This window comes from Mauremys mutica, chromosome 4, assembly GCF_020497125.1.
Source record: "Mauremys mutica isolate MM-2020 ecotype Southern chromosome 4, ASM2049712v1, whole genome shotgun sequence".
Lineage (NCBI taxonomy): Eukaryota > Metazoa > Chordata > Testudines > Geoemydidae > Mauremys > Mauremys mutica.
This window is the reverse complement of record NC_059075.1, coordinates 69,872,086-69,896,686: the sequence shown is the minus strand read 5'-3', so window position 1 is coordinate 69,896,686 and position 24,601 is coordinate 69,872,086. Positions and strand designations below refer to the sequence as shown.

The 24,601-nt window shown below is 42.8% G+C and overlaps 1 protein-coding gene across 10 annotated transcripts in view; it reads left to right on the top strand.

The window, feature by feature from the left end:
• The window catches only part of GPHN (gephyrin), a 602,360-nt gene that overhangs the window by 518,007 nt on the left and 59,752 nt on the right, over positions 1-24,601 (top strand). For all 10 annotated transcript variants that reach the window (XM_045012253.1, XM_045012256.1, XM_045012255.1 and 7 more), the window contains 3 exons: positions 2,132-2,224; positions 12,512-12,567; positions 22,683-22,802. In XM_045012253.1, coding sequence (XP_044868188.1) covers positions 2,132-2,224; positions 12,512-12,567; positions 22,683-22,802 — 269 coding nt within the window. The remainder of the gene's footprint in view (positions 1-2,131; positions 2,225-12,511; positions 12,568-22,682; positions 22,803-24,601) is intronic.

Genomic DNA, 24,601 nt, shown 5'->3' with positions numbered 1-24,601 from the left:
CCTTCTAAAAAAAAATCCCACAAACCTCAGCAGCCGTCCTCACTGTCTGCCATCGCTGACAGAAGCATGGAGCCTGCACAGCTCTACATTAGTGTGATAAACATTTCAAGTACAGGATACAAAGAATCAAACTGGGAGGAACATGATGATTTCTTTGAGGACAGATTGCTGTGGGACATAGCAAGAACCAATTAAAGTTTGTTGGTGGTGTTCACAGAGCTGCTGCAGATGGTGGAGTGCCACTTCTGGGCTCAAGAAACAAGCACTGACTGGTGGGATTGCATCGTAATGGAGGCTTGGGATGACAAGCAGTGGTTACAGAACTTTTGGATGCCCAAAGCCACATTCATAGATCTGTGACCTGAGCTTACCCTAGTCTGCCAGTGCAGGAACACCAAAATGAGAGCTGCAATGACAGTGGAGAATCAAGTAACAGTTGCACTGATTGAAACTTGCAATGCCAAAGTGCTACTAGTCGGAAATGCTTTTGGAGTTGGAAAATCCACTGCTGGGGCCATTGTTATGCAAGTGTGCAGAGCCATTAATTGTCTCCTGCTACGCAGGACTGTGACTCTCAGCAATGTGCAGGACATAATGGTTGGATTTGCAGCAATGAGGTTCCTGAACTGAAGTGGAGTGGTAGATGACACCAGCCCTTATTCTGGCACATGGCCACAGTGTACATCAACAGAAAGAATTAATTTCCTATGGTTATGCAAGCGCTATTGGCGCACCAGAGATGCTTCATCGACATCATTGTTTACTGGTCAGGGAAGGTGCATGACGCTCACATCTTTAAGAACATAGGACTGTTCGGAAAGCTACAGGCAGGGACTTTCCCAACCAGCAGAGTATCACTGGCAATGTTGAAATGCCAGTAGTGATCCTGGGGGATCCAGGCTACTCCTTGCTCCTCTGGCTCATGAAGCTGTACTCTAGCCACCTCAACAGCACTAAGGAAAGATTCAGCTACTGGCTCAGCAGGTGCAGAATGACAGTTGAATTCACTTTTGGTAGATTGAAGGGACCCTAGTGTTGTTTACTCACAAAACTGGATATCAGTGGAAAAATATATCCCAGTGGTTACAGCTGCCTGCTGAGTCCTGCAAAATATCTGTGAATCAAAGGGGGAAAAGTTGCCGCAGAGGTGGAACAGCTGTCTTCTGAGTTTGAACAGCCAGACACAAGGACTCTTAGAAGATCTGAATCCAGAGCTATATGGCTCAGGGAGGCTTTGAAAGATCACCTTAACAGTGAGCCACAGTAATGCATTGTGGTGTACTGCACTGTACCTGGCCCTGCTGATTTGGGGTCTGCTAGGAATTGTGTGGTGTTTGCTGTACATCTGTGAATAACATCATCAATGTGCCTATCAATATTGTGGTGCTTTCTTTACATTTATGATTATTACACTGCATCAGAATCCCATGAAGGGAAGTCAGGGCCAATGGGAGGAGCAGATAGGTATGCTCGCCAAGCTGGACAATCAGCAAAAGGCATTTCAAAAATGTTTGGGGCTTTAAAGGGGCAGGAGGCCTTCTGGTCTCCATGACCCCCGGGCAGAGCAGTCAGTGTTGGGCATCGTGGGGCAGTGGCTGGAGGACTCTTGGAGTCGACATAAGTAACATAGTATCTACATTCATGCTGCATTGACCTCAGTACATCAATGTGTCTCACTGCCACTTGGGAAGGTCGGTGTTACTGCATCACTGTAATGGAGCACTTAAATCAGCGGGAGACAAATTTAAGTGTAGACATACGCACAACTAGGTTGATGCAAGGCAGCTTATGTCAACCTAACTTTGTGGTGTAGACCAGGCCACAGTCTGTATCTCAGCTGACTGCTCTGGTTCTGGATACTGTACATCCAAATCCAATGCCAACAACCTTGTTCTAACCAGAAATGCAGGTTGACTGAACCACATCTTTCATCTCTGCTTCCAGGCTGCATCTCTCCATTTATTTCCCTATTGGTTTGGAGAGAAATCAAAAGCTTGACAGACCTGATTACAAGATGTGTCACATACACATGAATTTCATCCATGGGAGCACACTGCTGTCACCTTCTATTCCCTTTGAGTATGTTCACTGACATGGAACATGGTCTTTTTTTTTCTTTCTTCCCTTTTAGATGGAATGGGCCGAGTTCTTGCTCAAGATGTTTATGCAAAAGACAACCTACCCCCCTTCCCAGCATCGGTAAAAGATGGATACGCTGTCAGAGGTAAATGCTTTAACTCTAGGCATGCAGTGCATCTTTTGAAAACTCAGCATTACCCCAGATTGTTAGTACACCTGCATGCTCCAGTTAGAAGCACTTCTTTCTTGCATATAACTATTGTTATACATTTTATTTGTAGATGTCTAGATCATTACTGAAATCATGGCTGTGTAAAATTCAGCCACTTTAAAGGAAGACTGCAGTGATGAGATCTAATTCTTTAAATGAGGAGAACAGGGAGAAGGGGAGTGAAAATGCATATTTACAGAGCCATGTTTAGTAAAACCTTTCAATATTTTACTCTCTATAACTGTTCTTGGGTCTGGTAGCCCTTTCAATGAAAGTTGCCATTTTGCTACCACTTCCAGCAGGAAGTCTGGCCTCATGATATAGATGAGACCCAGGAAATGCAGTTCTTGTATGAGACAGACATGAGAATTTCAAAGAGTTTCCTGTTTTTTAGAATTTTTATTAATGAGTGTTTCCTATACATCAAATATTTTATCAGACTGTTACAATTCCATCTTACTGTTTGTTTATTAATTATTTTTTATTATTACAGTTGATCATTTTCAAAATTGTGTCTGGGAATGCACGCTTCAGAGTAATTAGATGTAGCAATTAAAATATTTTTTATATTACAGTGAACGTTTTCCTAGGAACTTTCCTGTAAAGACTCCTTAGGCAGTATAACCTAGAGAACAGAGCACTGATCTGGGACTTAGAAGATCTAGTTGTGCCATTGGCCTATTGAGTGACCTTGGGCAAGTCACTTCACCTTTGTGCCTCTGTTTTCCCCTTTGTGCCTCTGTTTTCCCATCTGTAAAATGGGGATAATGATATCTTGGTGCATGCTAAACATCTGAACAGGAACTGATACATTTATTACAAATGGTCTGTGATAAACTTAAGTCTGCCAATCTGAAAGTGAACCCAAAGAAATTTGAGTTGTTTCAAAAAGAGGTAATTTACCTTGAGCACCCAGTCAGGTGGGAATTTCCACTGACAAAGAGAAAACTGAGGCTACGCAGAACTGGCCAACTTCCCAGACATTCAGAGATGACCAGAGTTTTGTAGGGTTCTGCACCTATTACAGAAGGTTTATTTGTGAGTTTGCCAATATGCAAAACAATTGTATAGGTTTGGTGAGAAAGAGAAACTATTTCACAGGTCAGCAGAGTGTGATGTAGCATTTTTGGAGTTGAAAAAGGCTCTTGAGACTGCTTTTGTTTTAGCCTACCCATGTTTTAAAACCCCTTTGATATTGGAGGGTATTACAACAAATATCTAAGTTCTCTGAAAGAAATTATTTCACCACCCTAAAGGAACTCCTAGCAGTGGTAAAATCTATAGGACATTTTCACCACTGTTTATATGGGAGGAAATTTGTGGTCAGGACAGACCATGCATCCCTGCAATGGCTGTTTAGATTCAGGAATCCTGAGGGGCCAGTTCCCAGGTACAGAGCTACGATTTCATAGTTGCATGCAGGCCTGGGCACAAGTATGGTAATGCTGATGCTTTTCAGGAGGCTAATTTCCAACATTGTGACTGCGCTCTTTATGATCCAAGACAAACTATAGGGCAGACTTCAGTAAAGGGCAGAAATCCACTGAATTGACTGAGACAGTTCCCCAAATGTCCCATGGGCAGGGGTTCCATGGAACAGTCTTATTAGGCCCCACAGGCCTGTCCCAGACATTACAGTCGTCTTTATGTATTGAATGGCAGCCATCTATCTCAAAAGGCAATGGTGTGAGCGCCAAAGCAGTTCAATTATTGTGTCATGCTGCAGCATCGCAAGTGGCTAAAAAGTCCAATTCTTGAGCAACAGTCCTTGTTGAGTGGGCTCACAGCAGCCCATTAGCCCTTGCTGGATTAGTGCGGCGTTAGTATACTCCAACACCCACCCTCCCCCTCAAGCCAGATCCTGGGGGACTGGATGTAAATCCACCTCCCACATTCCTTCCCAAGAGAAGAAGTTGGCATTCAGCTGTCCCTTCCATGCTCAACCTGGAGGCATATGGCTGAAGGGACAGATATCAACTCATCGATCAGAGTTTGGGGTCTTTTGTCACATTCAGCCATCTTAGGGGGCATGATCCATAACCAGGATGACTGGGTTCCCAAGCAGGTAATAATGAAATGCATCTATTGCCTATTTTACAGTCAAGCCCTTTTTTTCAATAACAAAATAGGCCAATTCCCAGGGAAATAGTTTGCAGTTAATATAGAGCACTGGATGTTCCTCCCGCTGGACAGAAGCACACAGAGAAGGCAGCGAGAAAGCCCCAGATGCAGCCAGAGAAACACTTGTAGTGTGACCCTGAAAAAAAATTAAAAGCAGGAGCTTTTCGATAGAGTGCTGGCTGGAAAGAGCCTTTGATTTGTGAACAAAACTATCTCCTGCTGCTTGATTCCTGTTCTGTCCAAGAAAACAGTACTATTGTGTACATTATTTGTAAATAAACAGGATTGCATCAAGACAGTACCTGACTCCTTCATCAGTTTTTCCTCCTAACATACAAACCTGCAAGACCCAGAATTTTGGCCAAGTGTTCAGGTCAAAAGCCATACAGATATTAGTAGCAGTATTAATATTTGTAAAATGTTTTTTCACATTCCATTTCAGAAAAAGATGGCGATATTTGAGAATGGGAGTGATATGGTTGCACTATGTGAAAGAAGGTGGGCAATAGCATTCTGTGCATGCTCAACTCTGGAGAGTTGGAAATTTAGGAGGCTATAGTGAAGAGAGTTGCAGTAGTGGAGGCAAGAGGAGATGAAGGAATGGATGAAGATTTCAGCAGAGGTAGATTCCAGGCAGTGAAATTTAAAGGCATTGTTGCAGAGGTGATAAAATGGTAGGTTGATTCGCAGATCTGAGCCCTGAGACGAGAGTTCAAGGTAAAGGAGCAGGACAGAGTTTCCTATGAGGCATTAGCAGCTATTTAAATGGAGGTGTAATGCATGGATTTTTTTCTTGTTCCCAGATAAGAGTTAAATTTTGGCATTTAGGCATAGTCCTGTAGTTGCTATGGTGAAAACTGCACAATCCGGGGGGATCAATAGGCATTCTGCCTCAGGGAGGCACAGTGTCTTTGGTAACATGGGGCAGAGAGACTAGTTCATTAAACGTGGTACCTAATTCCCTCCTGCACAGGTGGCTAGTTAACAGAACCATGGCCCTTGCTACTCTCCATTACTCTCTGATCCCTTTCCAGTAAGTTTCTTCCAGAGAGAGGGAGAGCAATTCAGTAGCTGCTCTTGCAGTCCAAAAACATGGGAGCTGCAATTCTGGACAGCATTTACAAGGAGTGATGACACTCCTTAAAAGTTAAATCTGGTTTCAGTGTGCAGTACACATTGATCAAACTGAATATGGGCCTCACTAATGTGTCCTCACTATTGTAAGACTGTTTAAAAATAGGCTTATATATGAGAAAAAGGTTGTCACATTCCTTATGCTGTAGTTTAACTTTTTTTTTAATTATTTCAGAAAATGAAAATTATTTCCAAAAAATAAAATAAAATCTAATATTGAAAGTTTAAGGAAATATGTACAGTTATATAATACCCTGTTACACAAGAGAACACCTGTTCAGAGCTGAATATCTTAGCCCCAGGACCACTTGCCATCAGTGACTGTTCTTAGGAACAAAGGTAGGGAAAGTTTTGGCTCAACTTTGCTGAGTTATTTTCACCCTTTGGTATTTGAGAGTTTGGAGTCAAGGGTTAAGGGACTTGGTTGGAGTTTTTTTTAAAGTGAAATTAATCTTTCCTTCAAAAATTAGTAAATTCAATAGGCTTTCATCGGCAGATTTGTAGACTGGTTTCAGAATGTGAACTCAATAAACCATTACAAATGTAGCCAACCGCAGAGTAGCCATTCTTCCTGAAAGCAATTCGTCTCAGAATGGTAAGGGAATCTAGATGTTTCCAGATGACTTTTTGGGGTATTGAAATGAAACAAAGGTTTACTAGATGATTGGTCTTCACTACTGGGAATATTTTGAAATGCAACAGATTTAAATGGATAAAAGGACATATTTTCAATCCAATGTTTAATTAAACTATGCAACTCACTTTCACAGGAAACTCCAGAAGTAAACAGCTCACAAAGATTTTCATAAAGATTAGATATTTATACAAATAACAACATGAACAATTACAAAGATTATAAATTTTTATGCTCTAGACTGTGAACTACCCACTGGGGTCCAGTAGAAATTTCCTTTTATGGTATCTAGTACTGCAGAATTTGATGCATTATGGTTTCTTTGCATTTTTTCTGAAATATCTAGCATTGACTGCTTGTCCTAGATGGATTTCCAGACTACTGTTTCAATGTGGCAATCTCTATGTGCCTATGAACCCTGTGTTGTTGAGATAATGAAGAAATGCACTTCAGCAGCACAGAGTGTGTTTCACATCAACCAAGGCTACTCACTCAGTTTGAATAAAAGTTAAATCTACTTTTGAAGTGAAGTACATCTTGATTCATGCTAACTTGAAATCATTTACTACCATATTGGCAGAAAAGTAGTGAAATGCACCTCATGGTTCTCAGTTCATCAATAAACCCTGGTGCAGGGCCAGATTTACACCTTACGAGCGCCCCCCTTCCCCCTGTGTGGCCCTGCCTGGAGCCCCCCTCACACCTCTCCATATGATCCTGCCTGGACCTCCCCCCCTCCTGCATTCCCATGTGGCCCTGGAGCCCCCCAGCAGCCCTGTGTGGCCCACTCTGTTTCCTAACCTGGCTTGAAGAAGGCTTTTGTGACTTTTCACTTGAGGAAAAAATGCACACACCACCCACCTGCTAGCTGTTTGTCGCCACCCACCAGACCAGTTAGCCTCAGCCAGCTCAGGCTGTTCTGGTGCCACAGTGGCCTCTGGTGGGCGAAAGGTGGAACTGCAGCACATTTTCTTTCAGGGGGAAAAGAATTCTGCCTCCCTTGGACAAGAATTCTGTGCATGCTGCAAATGTCACCTAAGGGGAGGGGGCACAATGTGAGACAAGTGGTGTGTGGGGCATCTCGGCAGGGAGCGGGACTGATCAGGAGGCTCCCTCCCTCTCGAGAACTGAGCAGTGTGGCCAGCAGCAGCAGGGCAGCAAAATAGCCCAAAATACCGCAACTCGCAGCGGCTAAAAAACCCTGGCAACTTCCAACTAAAATAGCCCAATTGGGCTAGAAAATCACATATTTGGCAACGAGTGCCAGTGCCTCTAGACATGCCTGCTGTGCCCAATTGGAAATCCGGTCCTCCCCGGTGCACTTTTGAGCTAATCCGTTATGTGACTTCTGAATAGTAATTGGTGGCACATGGAAAACTCTGAAATGTATTTTATTTAGAAACAGATCTGCTTATATCATATATTGTCTGTCTTTCTTTCCCCACGTCATGTTTCCCTGCTAGGAATATTGGCATGAAAATAAGATTTTTGTTTCTTAGTTGTTCATCTGCTCCTGTTATCTTTTCCTCAGCTCATCTTATGTTATAACCCTCCATTAGATATATCATAATCAGTCCCAAAGCAACCACTTGTGGATATTAGGTAAGGAATGAGCAGTAGCAGCAGATGAACAACTAGGAAACAAACTGCCTGTTTTCCTGGAGAACAAGATAATATGTATACAGGAGATCTGAGAGGTAGGCAAAGCTATTTATTTAACAGCTGAGTACCACTTTCTAAGGAAAGGAGTTAGTTAACAAAAAATCTGGTTTGATTTTGAGATTACATTTTTAATATGATTTTATTTAGCTAAGAAAATAGCCAACACAACTCATTTAAAATTAAATGAAGATTTTACTGGGCAGTGTTGTTATGTAATGCAGACCCAAGAGGTTTGTCTGAAAGAGCAGATACAGATAGACTCATGAAATTAATTCACCACTGCAACAGACTGTAGATTTGGCAGAAAGCACTTCCAACGCCCCTTATTGGGGTCAATAGGTACTTACAGTAATAATAAATAATAACAATACTTAGTATTTTCCATCTAAGGATCTCAAAAAGATTGCCAGCCTCAAATATTCAAAAATCATGAGATTTTTTTTAAACTATAAATCTGAGATTATTTTTATTTGCCTCCTGATTTCTGAGTCTTTAGGATGCACTCATTTCACATTTTCAAGCTTTTCTATACATCAAAAAGGCTAGAAACTTACTTTTTTTCTTTAATGAGAGATCACATTTACATGTAATCTCTTGATTCCAATAGGTTTTAAGGGTTAAAGCACATTTCTTAACCCAATAGTGTTTTAGAATCATAGAATATTAGGGTTGGAAGAGACCTCAGGAGGTCATCTAGTCCAATCCCCTGCTCAAAGCAGGACCAACACCAACTAAATCATCCCAGCCAATGCTTTGTCAAGCTGGGCCTTAAAAACCTCTAAGGATGGAGATTCCACCACCACCCTAGGTAACCCATTCCAGTACTTCACCACCCTCCTAGTGAAATAGTGTTTCCTAATAGCCAACCGAGACTGCCCCCACTGCAACTGCTTCTTGTTCTGTCATCTGCCACCACTGAGAATAGCCTAGCTCCATCCTCTATGGAACCCCCCTTCAGGTAGTTGAAGGCTGCTATCAACCCCCCCCTCATTCTAGAATACTAAATATTGTGAGACTCGTGATAGACTCTCATGAGTTGGTGACATTGTAAAAGACTTGATTCTTTGGCCCTTACTTGTGATGAGCAGTACTTTACTCCATGTGAACTTTCAGTGAAATCAGTGAGGCTACTTATGAAGTAAGGTATTATTCAGTGTGAGAGAGAAAGGCACTGACCACAGTTGAGTAAACATCACAACACCTTGGGGACATAGGTATGGTAAATACTTCCATTTTTCAGATGAGGTCTCTGAGAGTAACAGAAATTAAGTTATTGTCAGAGCTAAAATTAGAACCCAGGGACTAGATTTTGTTCCAGTTAATGTAAATGATGAAATTCTGATTTCAGTGGGAGCAGGATTTCTAGTCTAGTCTAGATAGGTTCTTATGCTACCCTCATCACTATCGTTTCGGAGCCCCTTCCAATAGTGCATTGAGTGACATGACTAACATCTGTCACATGTGGTTTGTTCTCTCTCTTATCCTCTCCCTAGGGGGAGAATTTTGCATGCAGCGTAGTGTTTTGTTTTGGTAAGTTTTCTGTTTAGGCTAGGTTTTTTTGTTTTGTTTTGAATAGAGAAGACAGGTGCCAACCAGGTTGTCTACAAGACACCCCTTTGTGGCCCATCAAGGCACAACTCAATCAGCTGTGGTTCCCTGACAGTCGGGTGTCACCCTTCATAGATCCAGTGCCTTGGTGTCTTAGCCCACTGGCCATGGCACACTTGAGTCACACCCCTTCCAGGGCATTAGAGTCCAGAATAAAAGGAAAACAACTCAAAAGCAAGGTCATCCAAGGATTTGTCGGCAAGACCCTGCCCTTCTACTCAAGGCTTGTCTCCATGTGGCCAGTCTCTTTTATCAGTCTTTGTGGGTCCGGTGATCCCATCCACTGGGAGTCTCATCCAGGCAGCAAGCTGTCTCAGGATCTTGGCTAGAACAAGGCTTCCTCATCCAGGAAGACCCACAGCGCTGCTCTCTGTTTTCCTTGGTCAGTTCCAGGGCCGCCCAGAGGGGAGGGCAAAGGGGGCAATTTGCCCCGGGCCCCGGGCTCCGCAGGGGCCCCCAAGAGAAGAGCGGAGGCTCCCGCCTCCGCCCCTCTCCTGGAGCCTCATCGAATCAAGCGCCGAGTCTCCGGCCGAGCCCCTGAGCCCCGCCCTGATCCGAGCCGCGTGGTGAGGGGGCGGGGCTGGGAGCTCCAACGGGGCCTGAGCCCCGCCCCACTCAGAGCGGCGTGGGGAGGGGGCGGGGCTGCTGCCTCCGCTCGGCGTGGAGCTCACAGCCCCGCCCCCTCTCCACGCGGCTCTGAGCGGGACGGAGCTCAGGCCCCGCCGGAGACGCGCTCGGGTAAGAGGCTGAGGCTGAGGCCGGGCCGGGGGGGGGGAGAAGCGGGACCCGCCACTGCCGCCGAAGCGCAGCCCGGTCTTCGGCGGCGGGGGGCCCCTTCTGTTCCGGGACCCGCCGCCGAAGTCCCCCGAAGGCCCGCGGCGGGGACCCCCCCCGCCACCGAATTACCGCCGAAGACCAGGCTGCGCTTCGGCGGCGGGTCCCGCTTCGGCGGTAATTCGGCGGAGGGGGGCTCCCGCCGCGGGTCTTCGGGGCACTTTGGCGGCGGGTCCCGGAACGGAAGGGCCCCCTGCCGCCGAAGACCCCGGGCCCCCGGAATCCTCTGGGCGACCCTGGTCAGTTCCCTAACTAAGCTGAGCCTCTTCCTTTAGGACCCTTCTTGATTGCCGAGTACTGCTGCAAGCGTAGTGGGGCTGGGCCAGTTGTGCCCACAGGCTCTTATTTACCCCCTCCCTGAGAGCGGGGGGCCTATCTGCCCCATTGCAGCAGGTCAAAGAAATACCCTGGCACTTGAAGCAGAAGGTGGTAAGGTTTGTGACGATTCGTAGTTCCTGTGGGAGTTCATTCCACAAGTCTCAGACCGGTCCCCAAGAAAACTCTATCTCCTGCACAGATGAACTTTACCTTTATGGTAGAAAGCTTCATTGTGCCTGAGGAGTGGAGTTATTGCCCTGGTCATCACATCAGCGCTTTAGGCAATCTTCTAGCTATGTTGGGCCCAAGCCTCAAAGTACTGAGTGCCTTGAAGATAAAGAGAAAGACAACTTGAACATGACTTGATATTCTGTGAGAAGCTAGCGTTGAGGGTGGATGATTAGATTCCAAGTCTCCTGACTTCCAATCCTGTACTCTTCCTCTAGGACGACATTGCCTGTAGATATAATCACTTTGGGGTGTAGCATGGTCAAATGGTTAGAGCAGGTAACTAAGTGTCAGTACTCCCAGATTCTGTTCCTGACTCTAGCTATGAGACCTTGAGCAAGTCACTTACTCTTCCTGTACCTCAGATTCTTCTTCTGTAATACTGATAACACCTACCTCAGAAGGTTGTTGTGAGGTTTAATTAATTAACGTTCCTTAAGCACTTAGAGATCCTCAAATGAAAGGTGCTATAAAAGCATAAATACAGTTCTTACAGGCAGAACACATAGCGACACCTATACACCTCCTAACACTTAATACTTTACACGATTTCAGTTGCTTCAAACTTCAGCTGTTCACATTAATAATTTCTGTATTTGGTCTCTGCCTCAGAATTATATATTCAGTTTCAGCAAAAACAGTTTAAGAGTTTCTGAGAATAAGAGCAGGGAAAATATGGTAGTTATTCTCAATTGTTTCTTCGGACCTTTCTAGTGCCTCCAAAGCAGAAACTCAGCATTTGTTAGCAGAAGTATCTTTGCTGTCCCCTTGAAAATCTGTCCAGATATGGACAAATGAGTAGCCCTGGGAAATTGCTATTTGAACATACACAGTAAAATGTGTTCCTTAATTTTAAGACTGGTCCAACTGCAGTACTCATAAACCTTTGCCCACCTGCTCTCCCCCGTCAAAATTTCCTTTTGTCTAAATGAAGGTGCACTGGGCTGGGAGTGAGGAAATGATGAGTTCAAATATCACCTCTGACACTGACAGCTAGGAACAGAACCCAAGTCTCTAACGTGGCATGTGCGAGTCACATCTACTTAGCCCCACTGTCTTTCAGAGTGAATGCGTCAGATGTACATGCTTGTCTATACTGTCTGTAACCACTGCACTAATCATTAAATCACATTCCTCCCAGAGCTAGGAAGGGAACCCAGAAATCTTGATATCCAAAATTCTCCTGTTGTCTTCCAAACAGTTATGTAACATGCTGGCAAAATATATATATATCATGGCCTCCCGTCTAGTGGCAGTTTCACAGAGAGGATAATCAACTATTGCTGTTACCTCTACCTCATGAAGTTGAGGCTCTTATCTTAAGAATCTTATGTACAATTGGAAACCTTTGATATGAAGATAATATTCAATGGTTTCCTTTTACATTCTCCCAGACTTCTGCATACCCTTGCAAGAACTAGGAACAATAAGTATATCTGAGCAATTTTGTGGTAGAAAATATTATTATATAACCTGTGACTAGCAAATTAATAAATACATCTTAAACCTAAAAGTCCAAAATGTTTTGCAAAATATTCATATCCTCTCATACAGGTTCTAAAGAAGCAAGTCTAAACTAAATCTTGGATTATTCTAAGGTTCTCCCAATCTTGATTTCTTATTTTCTCATTTGCAATGGTTTAGTCATTTTATCATCTTCTTTCTTCTGTATTGTCCTACAGCTGCTGATGGCCCTGGGGATCGATTCATCATTGGGGAATCCCAAGCTGGTGAGCAGGTGAGTGCAATTTCTTTTCTCCTCTTCTTTTTCTCTTTTTATGCTAAGTTGTTTTTCTTCTCTTGTAGGACTAAGGATCTGACTTTTTTTTTTTAATTTGTGCCTTGCATTTGTGCTCTGGAATCCTCAAAAGTGCCCCAAAGATTGTATTTGTTATTGAAGTTGACACTAAATAATTACAAAGTTGTGTGCACTGTCTAGCCTGCAGCCATACAACTTGGGACATGATCTCAAATGCTAAGTAGTGTAAGATCAGGTCAGTACTTGCATGAGAGACTCAGAGGGAAACCCCAGAATACTTTAGGTGGTAGTGTTGGTGATTCAGTAGATGGTGGTCTCATGTATGAATAAGCAATGATCCAGTGCCTTAGGATGGTGTTCAGGGTTGCTGTGTTGTTGATGGTGTAACTTTACAGAAAAGATAGAAAACCAAAATCCTAACCACTTGTCACTGAGAAACTTTCAAAGGGACCTCTACCCAGCATCTGTTTGTACATGCACAAATCACTTGCATATTGAATTTTTGCTGTTACTTGTGTGTGCAAGTGATATGATGAACATGCAAACCAAGAAATGAAAATTGTCCAAGAAGTCTTAAAATATGCAGAATTACATGTAAGTGATTTTCCCTTCTTCAGTCTCCCTGAAGTAGATGACTTTTTCCTAGGGCTGTCAAGCGATTAAAAAAAGTAATCACGATTAATCGTGCTGTTAAACAGTAACAGAATACCATTTATTTAAAGATTTGTGGATGTTTTCTACATTTTCAAATATATTGATTTCAATTACAACACAGAATACAAAGTGTACAGTGCTCACTTTATATTTATTTTTATTACAAATATTTGCACTCTAAGAAACAAAAGAGAGAATATTTTTCAGTTCACCTAATATAAGTACTGTAGTGCAATCTATCATGAAAGTTGAACTTACAAATGTAGAATTATGTACAAAAAAACTGCATTCCAAAATAAAACAATGTAAAACTTTAGAGCCTACAAGTCCAATCAGTCCTACTTGTTGTTCAGCCAATTGCTCAGACAAACAAGTTTGTTTACATTAGCAGAGATAATGTTGCCTGCGTCTTGTTTATAATGTCACCTGAAAGTGAGAACAGGTATTTGGATGGTACTGTGGTAGCCGGTGTTGCACGAGATTTACATGCCAGATGTGCTAAAGATTCATATGTCCCTTAATGCTTCAAGCACCATTCCAGAGGACATGCATCCATGCTGATGACAGGTTCTGCTCGATAATGATCCAAAGCAGTGGGACCGACACATGTTCATTTTCATCATCTGAGTCAGATGCCACCTGCAGAAGGCTGATTTTCTTTTTTGGTAGCTTGGGTTCTGTAGTTTCCACATCAGAGTGTTGCTCTTTTAAGACTTCTGAATGCATGCTCCAAACCTCATCCCTCTCAGATTTTGGAAGGCACTTCAGATACTTAAATCATAGGTCACGTGCTGTAGCTATCTTTAGAAATTTCACATTGGAATCTTCTTTGCATTTTGTCAAATTTGCAATGAAAGTGTTCTTAAAATGAACATGTGCTGGGTCATCATCCAAAACTTCTATAACATGAAATATATGGCAGAATGTGGGTAAAACAGAACAGGAGACATACAGTTCGCCCCCAAGTGGTTCAGTCACTAATTTAATTAACACATTTTTTTAATGAGCATCATTAGCATGGAAACATGTCCTCTGGAATGGTGGCCAAAGCATGAACAGACATATGAATCTTTAGCGCATCTGGCACATAAATACCTTGCAACACCAGCTAGAATAGTGCCATGCGAATGCCTGTTCTCACTTTCAGGTGACATTGTAATTAAGAAGTAGGAAGCATTATCTCCTGCAAATGTAAACAAACTTGTTTGTCTGAGCAATTGGCTGAACAAGTAGGATTGATTGGACTTGTAGGCTCTAAAGTTTTACATTGTTTTATTTTGGAATGCAACTTTGTATGACTCTGAACGACTGGTTCACCTCAGGCGACAATGGTTTTCTATATATGGGACTCGCATGGCCGGGAGCTAGAATTTCCCAGCCTGGGGACATGACAAAATAGAGTCAGAGATGGTATTCAGGAGGGGTGCCATCCCCTGGCTGGAAAGAAGGAGAAGGCAGGAAGGACACTTGTCATGGGTCTACCCTCACTTGAAACTGGGGGGTTTCAAGGTGAGGACCCGCATGCCACCATGTCCTATGGGATCTCACCCCCACTTTGAGCTTGTGGGTTCAAAGATGGGGACCCGCATGAATTCTGCCACCATGTCCTAGGTCTCACCCCCACTTTGAGCTTGTGGGTTCAAAGATGGGGACCTGACTTGGTTTTCCTCTAAACTAAAATCCTAGTTTAGATCAAGTAAGCTGCCACCATGTCATGGGATCTCACCCCCACTTTGAGCTTGTGGGTTCAAAGATGGGGACCCGCATGTATTCTGCCACCACCCTAACCCTTAGGGTGGGGTTCCTTCTCGCTGCCACCCTCAATTAGGAAATGTGAATTGAGACACAGTCCTTCCCCAAAATCCTAGGGGATTCCAAGAGCCCTAAATCCATGGAGTTCTTACACCCAGGAGAAACAAACCATTCCCCCTGCTTCCTCCCCCCTCCCTTTTCCTAGGAGAGATACCGGGATCCAACTACAGAGGGATACCTCCCCCTCCCCTTTCCCTGAGAATCCACCCAAGGAAAGACCAACAAGTCCTTAATAGAAAAGAATTTATTAAAGAATAAAAAGAAAATACAGAATCTCTATGAGCCCAAGCTGGACACTCATAGGGTATAACCTTATCAATCTCTGGAGAGAATCCCCTCTCCCCCTTTTCTCAGTAAAAGCAATATCAGCAAACAGGAATAAAGCATTTCCTTTAGCAAACACACAATTGCAAATATAGAAATCAAATCATAAGACTAATTCGCCTTTCTAATTAATACTCACTATTAATTAGTAGAAACTACTCCAGGAGAACTTGGAGACATGACTGTCCTCTTTTAGATTCAAAAGAGTTTTCACCCAGACAAAGGCTTCCCTCCACAGAGATTTAAAAAAATCTTATCTCTGATTGGTCCTCTGGTCAGGTGGTCACCAGGTACTACATGTTAACCCTTTCCAGGGAAAAGAGACCTTAACCCTTAACTATCTGTTTATGACAACACTATACCTAGCCTAAAATGCTGACCAGACTTCAAGGCTTGTCCACACCTAAGCACTATAGCTCAAGTGCTGTAATAAAGACACTACCTACCTGACAGGAGAGGTTCTCCCATCGGTGTAGGTACTCCACCTCCTTGACAGGCAGTAGCTATGTCGATGGACAAAGCCCTCCCTTCAAAATAGTGCTGTCTACACGGGGGATTAGGTCAGTATAACTACGTCACTCAGGGGTATGGATTTTCGAGGCCCCTGAGCAACATAGTTATACTGACAAGTTCCTAGTGTAGACCAAGCCTCAGATTTACATAAGGGTTGGGAGTGAAATCAGACTAATGGGGGTGCATCTGTCACTGTGCCTCAGTGGGGCCCAGCTGAGACTATTCACCAGATTCAGGACAAACTGCTGAGAAATAGAGCAGACTCACCCCAAATTGGTCGTTATTCTATCATTAGATATACCAAGCCAGTAACAAAAGGAAACTTCTGTCTCCCCACATTGGTTAAAAAGAAGTCAAAAATGCATTCTCTGACCACCCAGACACTGGACTCAATGAAAAGTGGTTACTGAAAGCAAATTCAATACATATAGGATCCTTCTAATCTCAAGAGACCCGCCATTTAGCCTGGTCAATATATAACTCAGCTCTTACCCAATAATCACACTGCTGCCAATCCTTTAGTAACTAAAATCTAAAGGTTTATTAATTAAAAAAAGAAGAGAGTTACAATGGTTAATAGATCATATACCTTCAATAATTGTAATGTCCTTATATCAGGTTTATAGCATATAGATATTATAGACTTCTGACTTGTAAAGTCTCTTTGGTAACTTCCAAAAGATTGGAAGGTCCTCGCTCCATAGTTCAGTATGTTCCTTTTAGTTGTAAATCTACGGTCCACAGAATCAGGGGAGGCAAAATTGAGTCATCCCGGGGGTCTTTTGTACTCCTTACCATGTGCCTGGAAATTTTCTGTTCCAAACAAAGCTCACAGCCTAGTTTGTGGAAAGTTACTGCTCTGAGTCCAAGGTCACATGAGCAAATCACATGTCCTTACATGCTTTGATGACTCACAGAGCCAGCCATTGCTCATATCTGTGCTGAGGCATCCACGGGAAGATCTATCTGGTCAGAACGAGTTTCTTCTATGACCCATTGTTAGAGTGAAGTGTCCTTAATGGGCCATCAAACTTGATAGTCCATTCATAATGTGCTGGCTAGACTGGATGTAAACTACCTTGTGGGTGTTACCCCAGGAACAAACACATTTGAGACACAGGTATGTAGTCAATATCCATAACTTCAGATACAGTGATGATACATGGATTTAAACAGGATAATCTTATTTAGCAAATTATAACTTTTCCACTGACACATTACATGCTATATTTTGTACAAGATTCATTGCAATTGTCTCAATAGTGGCAAAATTATTGATATATATAGTCATATTTCAATCATATAACACACAGCATTTCAGGACCATTTGTTATATTGCAAAGATTTGTAACTCTCTAGTGATGTCTTGAGGGTAAAATGACTGTGGGTAAGAAGTTCCTTGACTAAGCCTGTGTTCCTTGTTTGCCTGCCATGTTGTTCCTGAATGGGTTAATCAAGAAGCTCAGAGCATCCACAGTGAAGTGGAACTTTGAGGGAAGGTGCATAAGCCACTGGGGGCTCTGGTGGGCTGAGGCACTGGTTTTGGAATCTAAGGCAGTGGGGCTGCAGAATCTCATGTCTTAAGGAAGGGTGACCGATATGAGGTCTTCACCTGGGTATATGCCTTAGAGACCCAAAGCTAGGAATAGTGACCTGGCTCTATCCAGACCCTGCTGGCTTAGGAGCATGTGGGATCCAGTGATTGGGTCCACTTGTAACATACTGGTGACCATCTACAGTCTCGGATAGTTCTGAAAGACAGCATGTGGTGCAAGCTACCCTAGTTCTGGCAGGAGCAGAAATGTGTGTCCATTTTCAAAACTTGGTTAGATCGCCTGCTGCTGGACAAACAAAGGGCTGCTAAGGAAACAGCACATTTAGTGTGAGTGAGGAGCAAAAGTACATCATATCATTCTGTAGTGACTCCCTTTGTTTGGTTCAGGAGAAAAGCAGCTAAGTTATGAAAGGATTTGTATCTGTTTCCCTGTGGAAGTACATTTATCACAGTAGGAAGTTTGGTTGGGGGGGAATAAAGGGTGTGGTCCTTATGATGTTTTAAAAGGCCTTTAAGAATGCCCCAGGACCCAATGAAAGTGGGGTACATTCTAAGCTCAACATTAGCTTGATCTGATTACTGTAATTGTCTAAGACAACTGAGGATTTTAATTAGAATAATTATTAATGGTCTATGTTCTCTAATGGCAAGAGCAGGGAACACACGGGCAAGACTCCTGGGTTTTGTTTTCATCTCTGCCACAGAATCACTTTTTCACATAGGTAAGACACAGCTTCTATGTACCTTAGTTTCTCTACATCTGTAAAATGGGATTTTGATGTTTGTAAACCATTTTGAGGTTCTAAAATGAAAGGCATTATAGAAGTGCAAATATTATTATTACTACGTATTTTACAACTTCACTGTATTGAAGCAGCGTCTTTCATCTTAATTGCCATTTTCTTAGTTATATATTTCATATTGATGATTGCAGAATCTGGGCTATTACCTGAGGGTGAAGACAACATTACAACAAAAATATAATAATAAATAATGATATGTTGTGTAGTACCAATAGGTTTATTCATTCTGTTTTACAGTGCCCATGCACTTGGGGTGGTGCAGAAAAGAATAAAGGCAAACTAATGTAATAAAACACAATAGAATACCACTCTCTCAAATACAAATACATAAAAACAAATGAATATGTTCAATTTTAAAAAGGAAAGAAAGGGAAGATAATAAATATACAGGCAACAGTGCTTACTGTAAAAAAACACCCAATCACATTCACAGTTGTGTTTGGATACTTTACATCATTGGAGGTTTATAAATCAGAAAAGAGTAATTATGCTAATTCACTGGGCAAAAAGCTGAAAATGCAGCACATTTTACAACAATTGACCCTAATCATTGAATTCTGACATTTTCATACACATGTTCCTTATGAGGCCAAAAGGCAATACGTTTAAATTGGGAGGAAATTTAAATTCTTTTTTATGCAATATACAATTAACCTGTGAAACCTGCTGCTATAGGAGACAAATAGCTTAGTAAGTTTAAAACACCATTAGACAGTTATGTGAACAAAAATAGTATGTACTTTTACAGTATAGCTAGGACAAAGGTTATAAGGGCTGTAATGATTCCAAGCATAAAATAATGGTTTAGCCTTTTGAAGCATCTGTTCCAGGTGAAAAACAGATATAGGCTACTACAGTGGTTCTCAAACTTTTTTTTTTTTGCGGACCACTTGAAAATTGCTGAGGATCTCAGCAGACCACTTAATTATCTTTCCAAATGTTATTTGTACCGTTAGCTAACTATTGTAAAGCGCTTTGGATAAAAGTGCTATATATATTTAAAAAAACCTTAATAATAATTAACTTTTTGTTCTACAAATAAAAGCACACAACTCATATTTTAATATCAGTACTCTTACCTTTCGAATGCGATGGACGTGCCCTCTCTCCCGCACCGTGGCAGCCCCCAAGCTGGGGCTGGAAAGGAGGGAACTATCTCCCCCACCACAGCAGCCACAGAGCTGAGGCTGGGAAGAAGCCGTCTCTCCCCGGCAGCCACAGCCCTGGAGCTGGGGAAAGTCACCTCTTTCTCTGGCCACCACAGCCCTGCACGTCCCAAATTCCCCCATCCCCTCTTCTCACCCCACTTCCTCCCTCCAACCTACCCCCTATTCCCCTCAAGGCCACCACCTCACCTACATGTGTGTCTTCTCCACAGTCCAGGCACCTAATTAGTGGAGCCACGCCTGTGTGGCTTCACTAATTAGGTGGGTGGACCTTCCTTCTCTCGTGTGCGTCAACCCAGGTCCGCACCTTAGAGGGAACTATTCGCGGACCACCTGAATGGAGCTCGCAGACCACTGGTGGTCCATGGCCCACAATTTGAGAACTTCTGGGCTACTAGATTAGATGGACCATTTGTCTGCATGGAGAAGGCAAGACTATTTTTAAAAGACTTTCAGATAACATTTACTGACAAATAAAGCATATGTGGCAAGTCCTATGTTCCTGGGTCAGTATATTTCCCTGAAGATCTCTTAAAATGGAAGAGTTCTATGAAGAACCCACAAAATGTCTTAATCTGAGCCACCTGTGAATTTGCTAAATTTGTAAGATGCATAGCAATGTTCTGGATTCAAATCTTGAATAACTTAAAACCTTAAGATTACTATACTGATTGAATCAGATGACTACTGGGTAAGGGAAAGCTGCAGACTTGATATATTTTGATTTTAGCCAGGCTTTTGTCATGTAGGGCTGTGTCATTCTCATCAACAGTAAAAAGTTGCTCTATAATAATCATCTAGACCTCAGGAATGTGGTCTAGATGAAATTACTATAAAGTGGATGCACAATTGGTTGAAAACACAAACTCAAAGAGTAGTTATTAATGGTTCACTATCAAACTGGAAGGGTATATCTAGTGGGGTCCTGAAAGGGCCTGTCCTGGGTCTGGTACTACTCTATATTTTTGTTAATGATTTGGATAATGTAGTGGAGAGCATGCTTATAAAATTTGCAGATGTTAACAAACTGGGAGGAATTTCAGGCACTTTGGAAGACAGGATTAGAATTCAAAAGGACCTTGATAAATTGGAGAATTGGTCTGAAACTAGCACAATGAAATTCAATACAGAGTGTCAGGAACCAAGGGGTTGAGTACCCTCAGCTAAGTCTTCAGCTAGCCAGTTCAGCTTTTAGGCAGGTTAATGAACCCAGTGGCTGCAGCAGACTCGCCTGATTGGCCAGCCCACCTGAGTGGCTGAAAGGAGCCAACAGGTCTGCATTTAAGCTCACCAGCAGGTCACTAGCTGCTCAGTGCTGGCACCAGCAGCTACAATTGCTCCCTGTGCCTGCCTCGTTCCCAGCTTTGCTCCTGCCTTGTTCCTGTCCTGCTCCAGTCTGCTCCTGCCCTGTTCCAGTTCTTCTCCAATCTTTCCCAGCCCTGCTTTGATCATTGGCTGCAATTACTGGCTTCTGACTCCAGTTCTGCCCCTTGGGTCAGGGATGGTCTAGGTTTATTTGATCCTGTCTCCGCAGGGAGAGGTGGACTAGATCAGTGGTTCTCAACCCTGGGGGTCCGCAGACTTTGTCTAGGGGCAGGAAAAGGTTGTCATTACCATAGAACAGTGGTTTTCGACCTGTGGTCCGTGGACCCATAGGGGTCTGCAGACTAGGTCTAAGATTTCCCAAAGAGATTCACACCTTCATTCAAAATTTTGTAGAGGTCCGCAAATGGGAAAAGGCTGAGAATCAGTGGACTAAATGACTACTCAAGGTCCCTTTAGCCCTACATTTCTATGATTCTGTGGTTAGTGGAATTCCAAATGGTATATGATAATTGTGCCTTTTTTAGTTCTCATTACCATTTTATTTATGCCCTGTTGAAAAACATTTGATCTCCTCTGTCCTTAGAATAAGCAAAATTAAATGCAGCCTGAACTCTCAATTTTATCTTGGTAGATATTTTAACCACTTTGATGCTGCCTGATAAATCAGGTCAATCTCATCTCCTCCCCCAGTACTGCCCCAATGAACAAGGTACATCAACTTTTGTCTTACTGATATTCTAAATTTATGTTGGCACTTTAAGGAATATCACCACATGAGACTACAGCAGAAGGATGGACAGAGCAAATGAGGAGCTCTGCACAAAACAAGGAAACTTGCACATCCATCCCCATTAGCTTCCAGCTGATTTTTATTAGCGAGGTTTTTTCTTTATTTATTCTTTTCTCAGATGATTAGGGTCAAATGATGATTTTACTATGGATTTTGGAAAATGTATATTATAAAAAATTTCTTAGTGATAAATTTAAAAAACCACTTGTTTCACATAATTTATTTTTTCATGTTGCTAGTGGTTATTTTTTCTGTAATACATAATGCATGCTTCTTATGAAGTTAGATTGTTTCTGCTAGGACTTTGTTCTTGTACCATGGTTTTGTGTGATTATTATAGAGCAACTTCTAACTCCATTATAAATTTTAGGCCTCAGCAAATAGATCCGCATGAGGGTAGATGCCCCATGCAAACCTCAATGTTTGGAGTTGATCCACCTCACAGTAATGGAGAAACCTGCTTAAAAGTCAAGCACTGGGACATGTTTTTTCAGGAAGAGTTTTTCCTAACCAGTTTTGTTAGTTCTTTCATTTTCAAAAATGCATTTTAGTGCTAGTGAAAGTCTGCAGCCCTGGAGACCGCAGTCCTCTAGCCGAAGAGCGTATACCACCACAGTGGCTCTTTGCCTGTGTGCTTCATCCCCAACTCAGAATGACCACCTCTTTGTGCGATAGGTGTTGTATCCTTGGGGGCAGCAGTTTTAGGAAGAAATCACTTGAGACACAGAGAGCTGTAAACCTAAATACACAACAATAGGGGAGTTAATTCTCCTGATCTAATCATTCTTTGGCTTCTTTACCAGCAAGGGCGCCAATTTATTACCCATTGTGATAGTTTCAGTCATTTTCCCAGAAGATAGGTGTCCACATCACAAAAAATAACTACCAGTTTATTTCATACTGCCATCAGATAATAATGGCTTTCAATTACTAGTGACCTGAGTCAGATTTGAACCTGTGTTATTCTTTAATTACCATGGGGTTTACCCATATTAACTCCACTAACATGTATCAAGAAGAAAATAAGACACACTATGAAAAGGATTTATTACTCTCCAGTCTATTTCTGCAATGTTCAAATGTTTTCAGGCTTTCCCATTCCCTTGTTAAAAGTAAAATAGTTGTCATCATTTGTTGTGGTTTTTTTTCAGCCAACTCAGACTGTGATGCCTGGTCAGGTAATGCGGGTTACAACAGGAGCTCCAATCCCCTGTGGTGCTGATGCTGTGGTGCAAGTAGAAGACACAGAACTCATCAGGGAATCAGATGATGTGAGTCAGAACTAAAAACTCATTGTGCTAGTAGTTCTGTGTGCAGTAGCATGGCACTAGGGATTTCAGAGAATCATTCTGCAATACAGTGGCCTCCAGGGGGACATTGTGTCATAGTGGCCATGCCATTCGTTCTTTTTTTGCCCTATTTATTAAAATTAGAGTACCAAATTCAGAAGGAGTCAAATACGATATACCTCACTCTTCTTCCTGGAATCTCATAAACCTCTCAATATTCCAGCTTCACGTAGTATCCTAGTCCATGCATTCCTGTTGAAGGCTTATTTAGTCTCTTCCAGTATCTTGATTTGGGCTTTGAAATGCTGCAAACTCTTTATGCACTGAGAACTTGAGACTCTATATTAGTTGCATGCCCACTCGGAGCCTCAATCATCTATTGCATTGATATAAATTTCTGTTAGCGGCAGGTAATTACAGGTTTGGCACTGAGGGCCTGCCTCAGTCTTCTTAGCACAAGGAAGATAATGCTGATCCAAATATCCCATTTGTTTGCACATCCTCAGAGAAGAGATAGGATTCTGTACTCTTTACTGGTGGTTCGACCCACACTTGGTGTGTGCAGAGGTTGCATTCTCCAAACCCCGTCCCTCCTTATGTCTGACCACCGACGCCTCAGCCATGGGGTGGAGAGCGCACCTTGGAGAATACAGAACTCATGGCCTCTGGTTTCCAGAGGAACTGATGCTTTACATCAATGTGAGGAAGCTCAGGGCAGTCCAGCTGGCATGTCAGACCTTTCGGCCTCTCCTGGAGGGAAAGTGCATATCGGTCTTGACAGACAATACAACAGTGATGTTTTATATCAACAGATGGGGGGAGCATGTGCCTCTCCCCTGTGCCAGGAAGCCCTCAAGCTCTGGGATTTCTGCATAGCACACTCCGTACTTTTGGAAGCATCCTATCTTCCGGGGTCACAGAACAAATTAGCAGACTATCTCAGCAGGTCTTTTCAAAATCACAAGTGGTCTATCTGCCCAGATGTAATAAGCAATAGCTGCCAACAGTGGGGAGTTCCCCAGATCGATCTGTTCGCCACAATGGCCAACAGGAAATGCCTACAATTCTGCCTCTTTCTGAACCACAGCCCAGGTTTGTTGGCAGACATGTTTCTGCTTCCATGGAAGGACTGTCTTTTCTACATGTTCCCTTCTATTACTGCTGATTCACAAGGTCTTTTTTCCTGAAACTTCATGCCAATAGCCGCAAGCAGAGGCGCCACTCCCTGGATGCGCGGCGTGCACTAACATTTGATATTAAAAAAACCAGGAGTACTTGTGGCACCTTAAAGACTAACAAATTTATTTTAGCATGAGCTTTCGCTAAAATAAAATAAATTTGTTAGTCTTTAAGGTGCCACAAGTACTCCTGGTTTTTTTGCGGATACAGACTAACACGGCTGCTACTCTGAAACCTGTCATTTGATATTAAATGAACTAAGCTGTTCTGCAAGTCGAACCAGCCGTCTGTTGCGGTAGCAGACAGGATGAAAGGCCTCCCAGTGTCCACACAAAGGATATCATCATGGATCACATCCTGTATCTGGCCTTGTTACGACCTGGCAAAGGTCCCTGCCCCCACTCTGACTGCGCACTCCACCAGAGCTCAGGCATTCTCAGCAGCCTTCCTGCCCCAGATACTGATCCAGGAGATATGTAGAGTGGCAACGTGGTCTTCGATCCACACCTTCAGTTCACATTACCCCAGTGACGATGCAGTATTCGGCAGGACTGTGCTTCAGTCAGTGATTCTATGAACTCCGACCTCATCTCCTAGGTAAG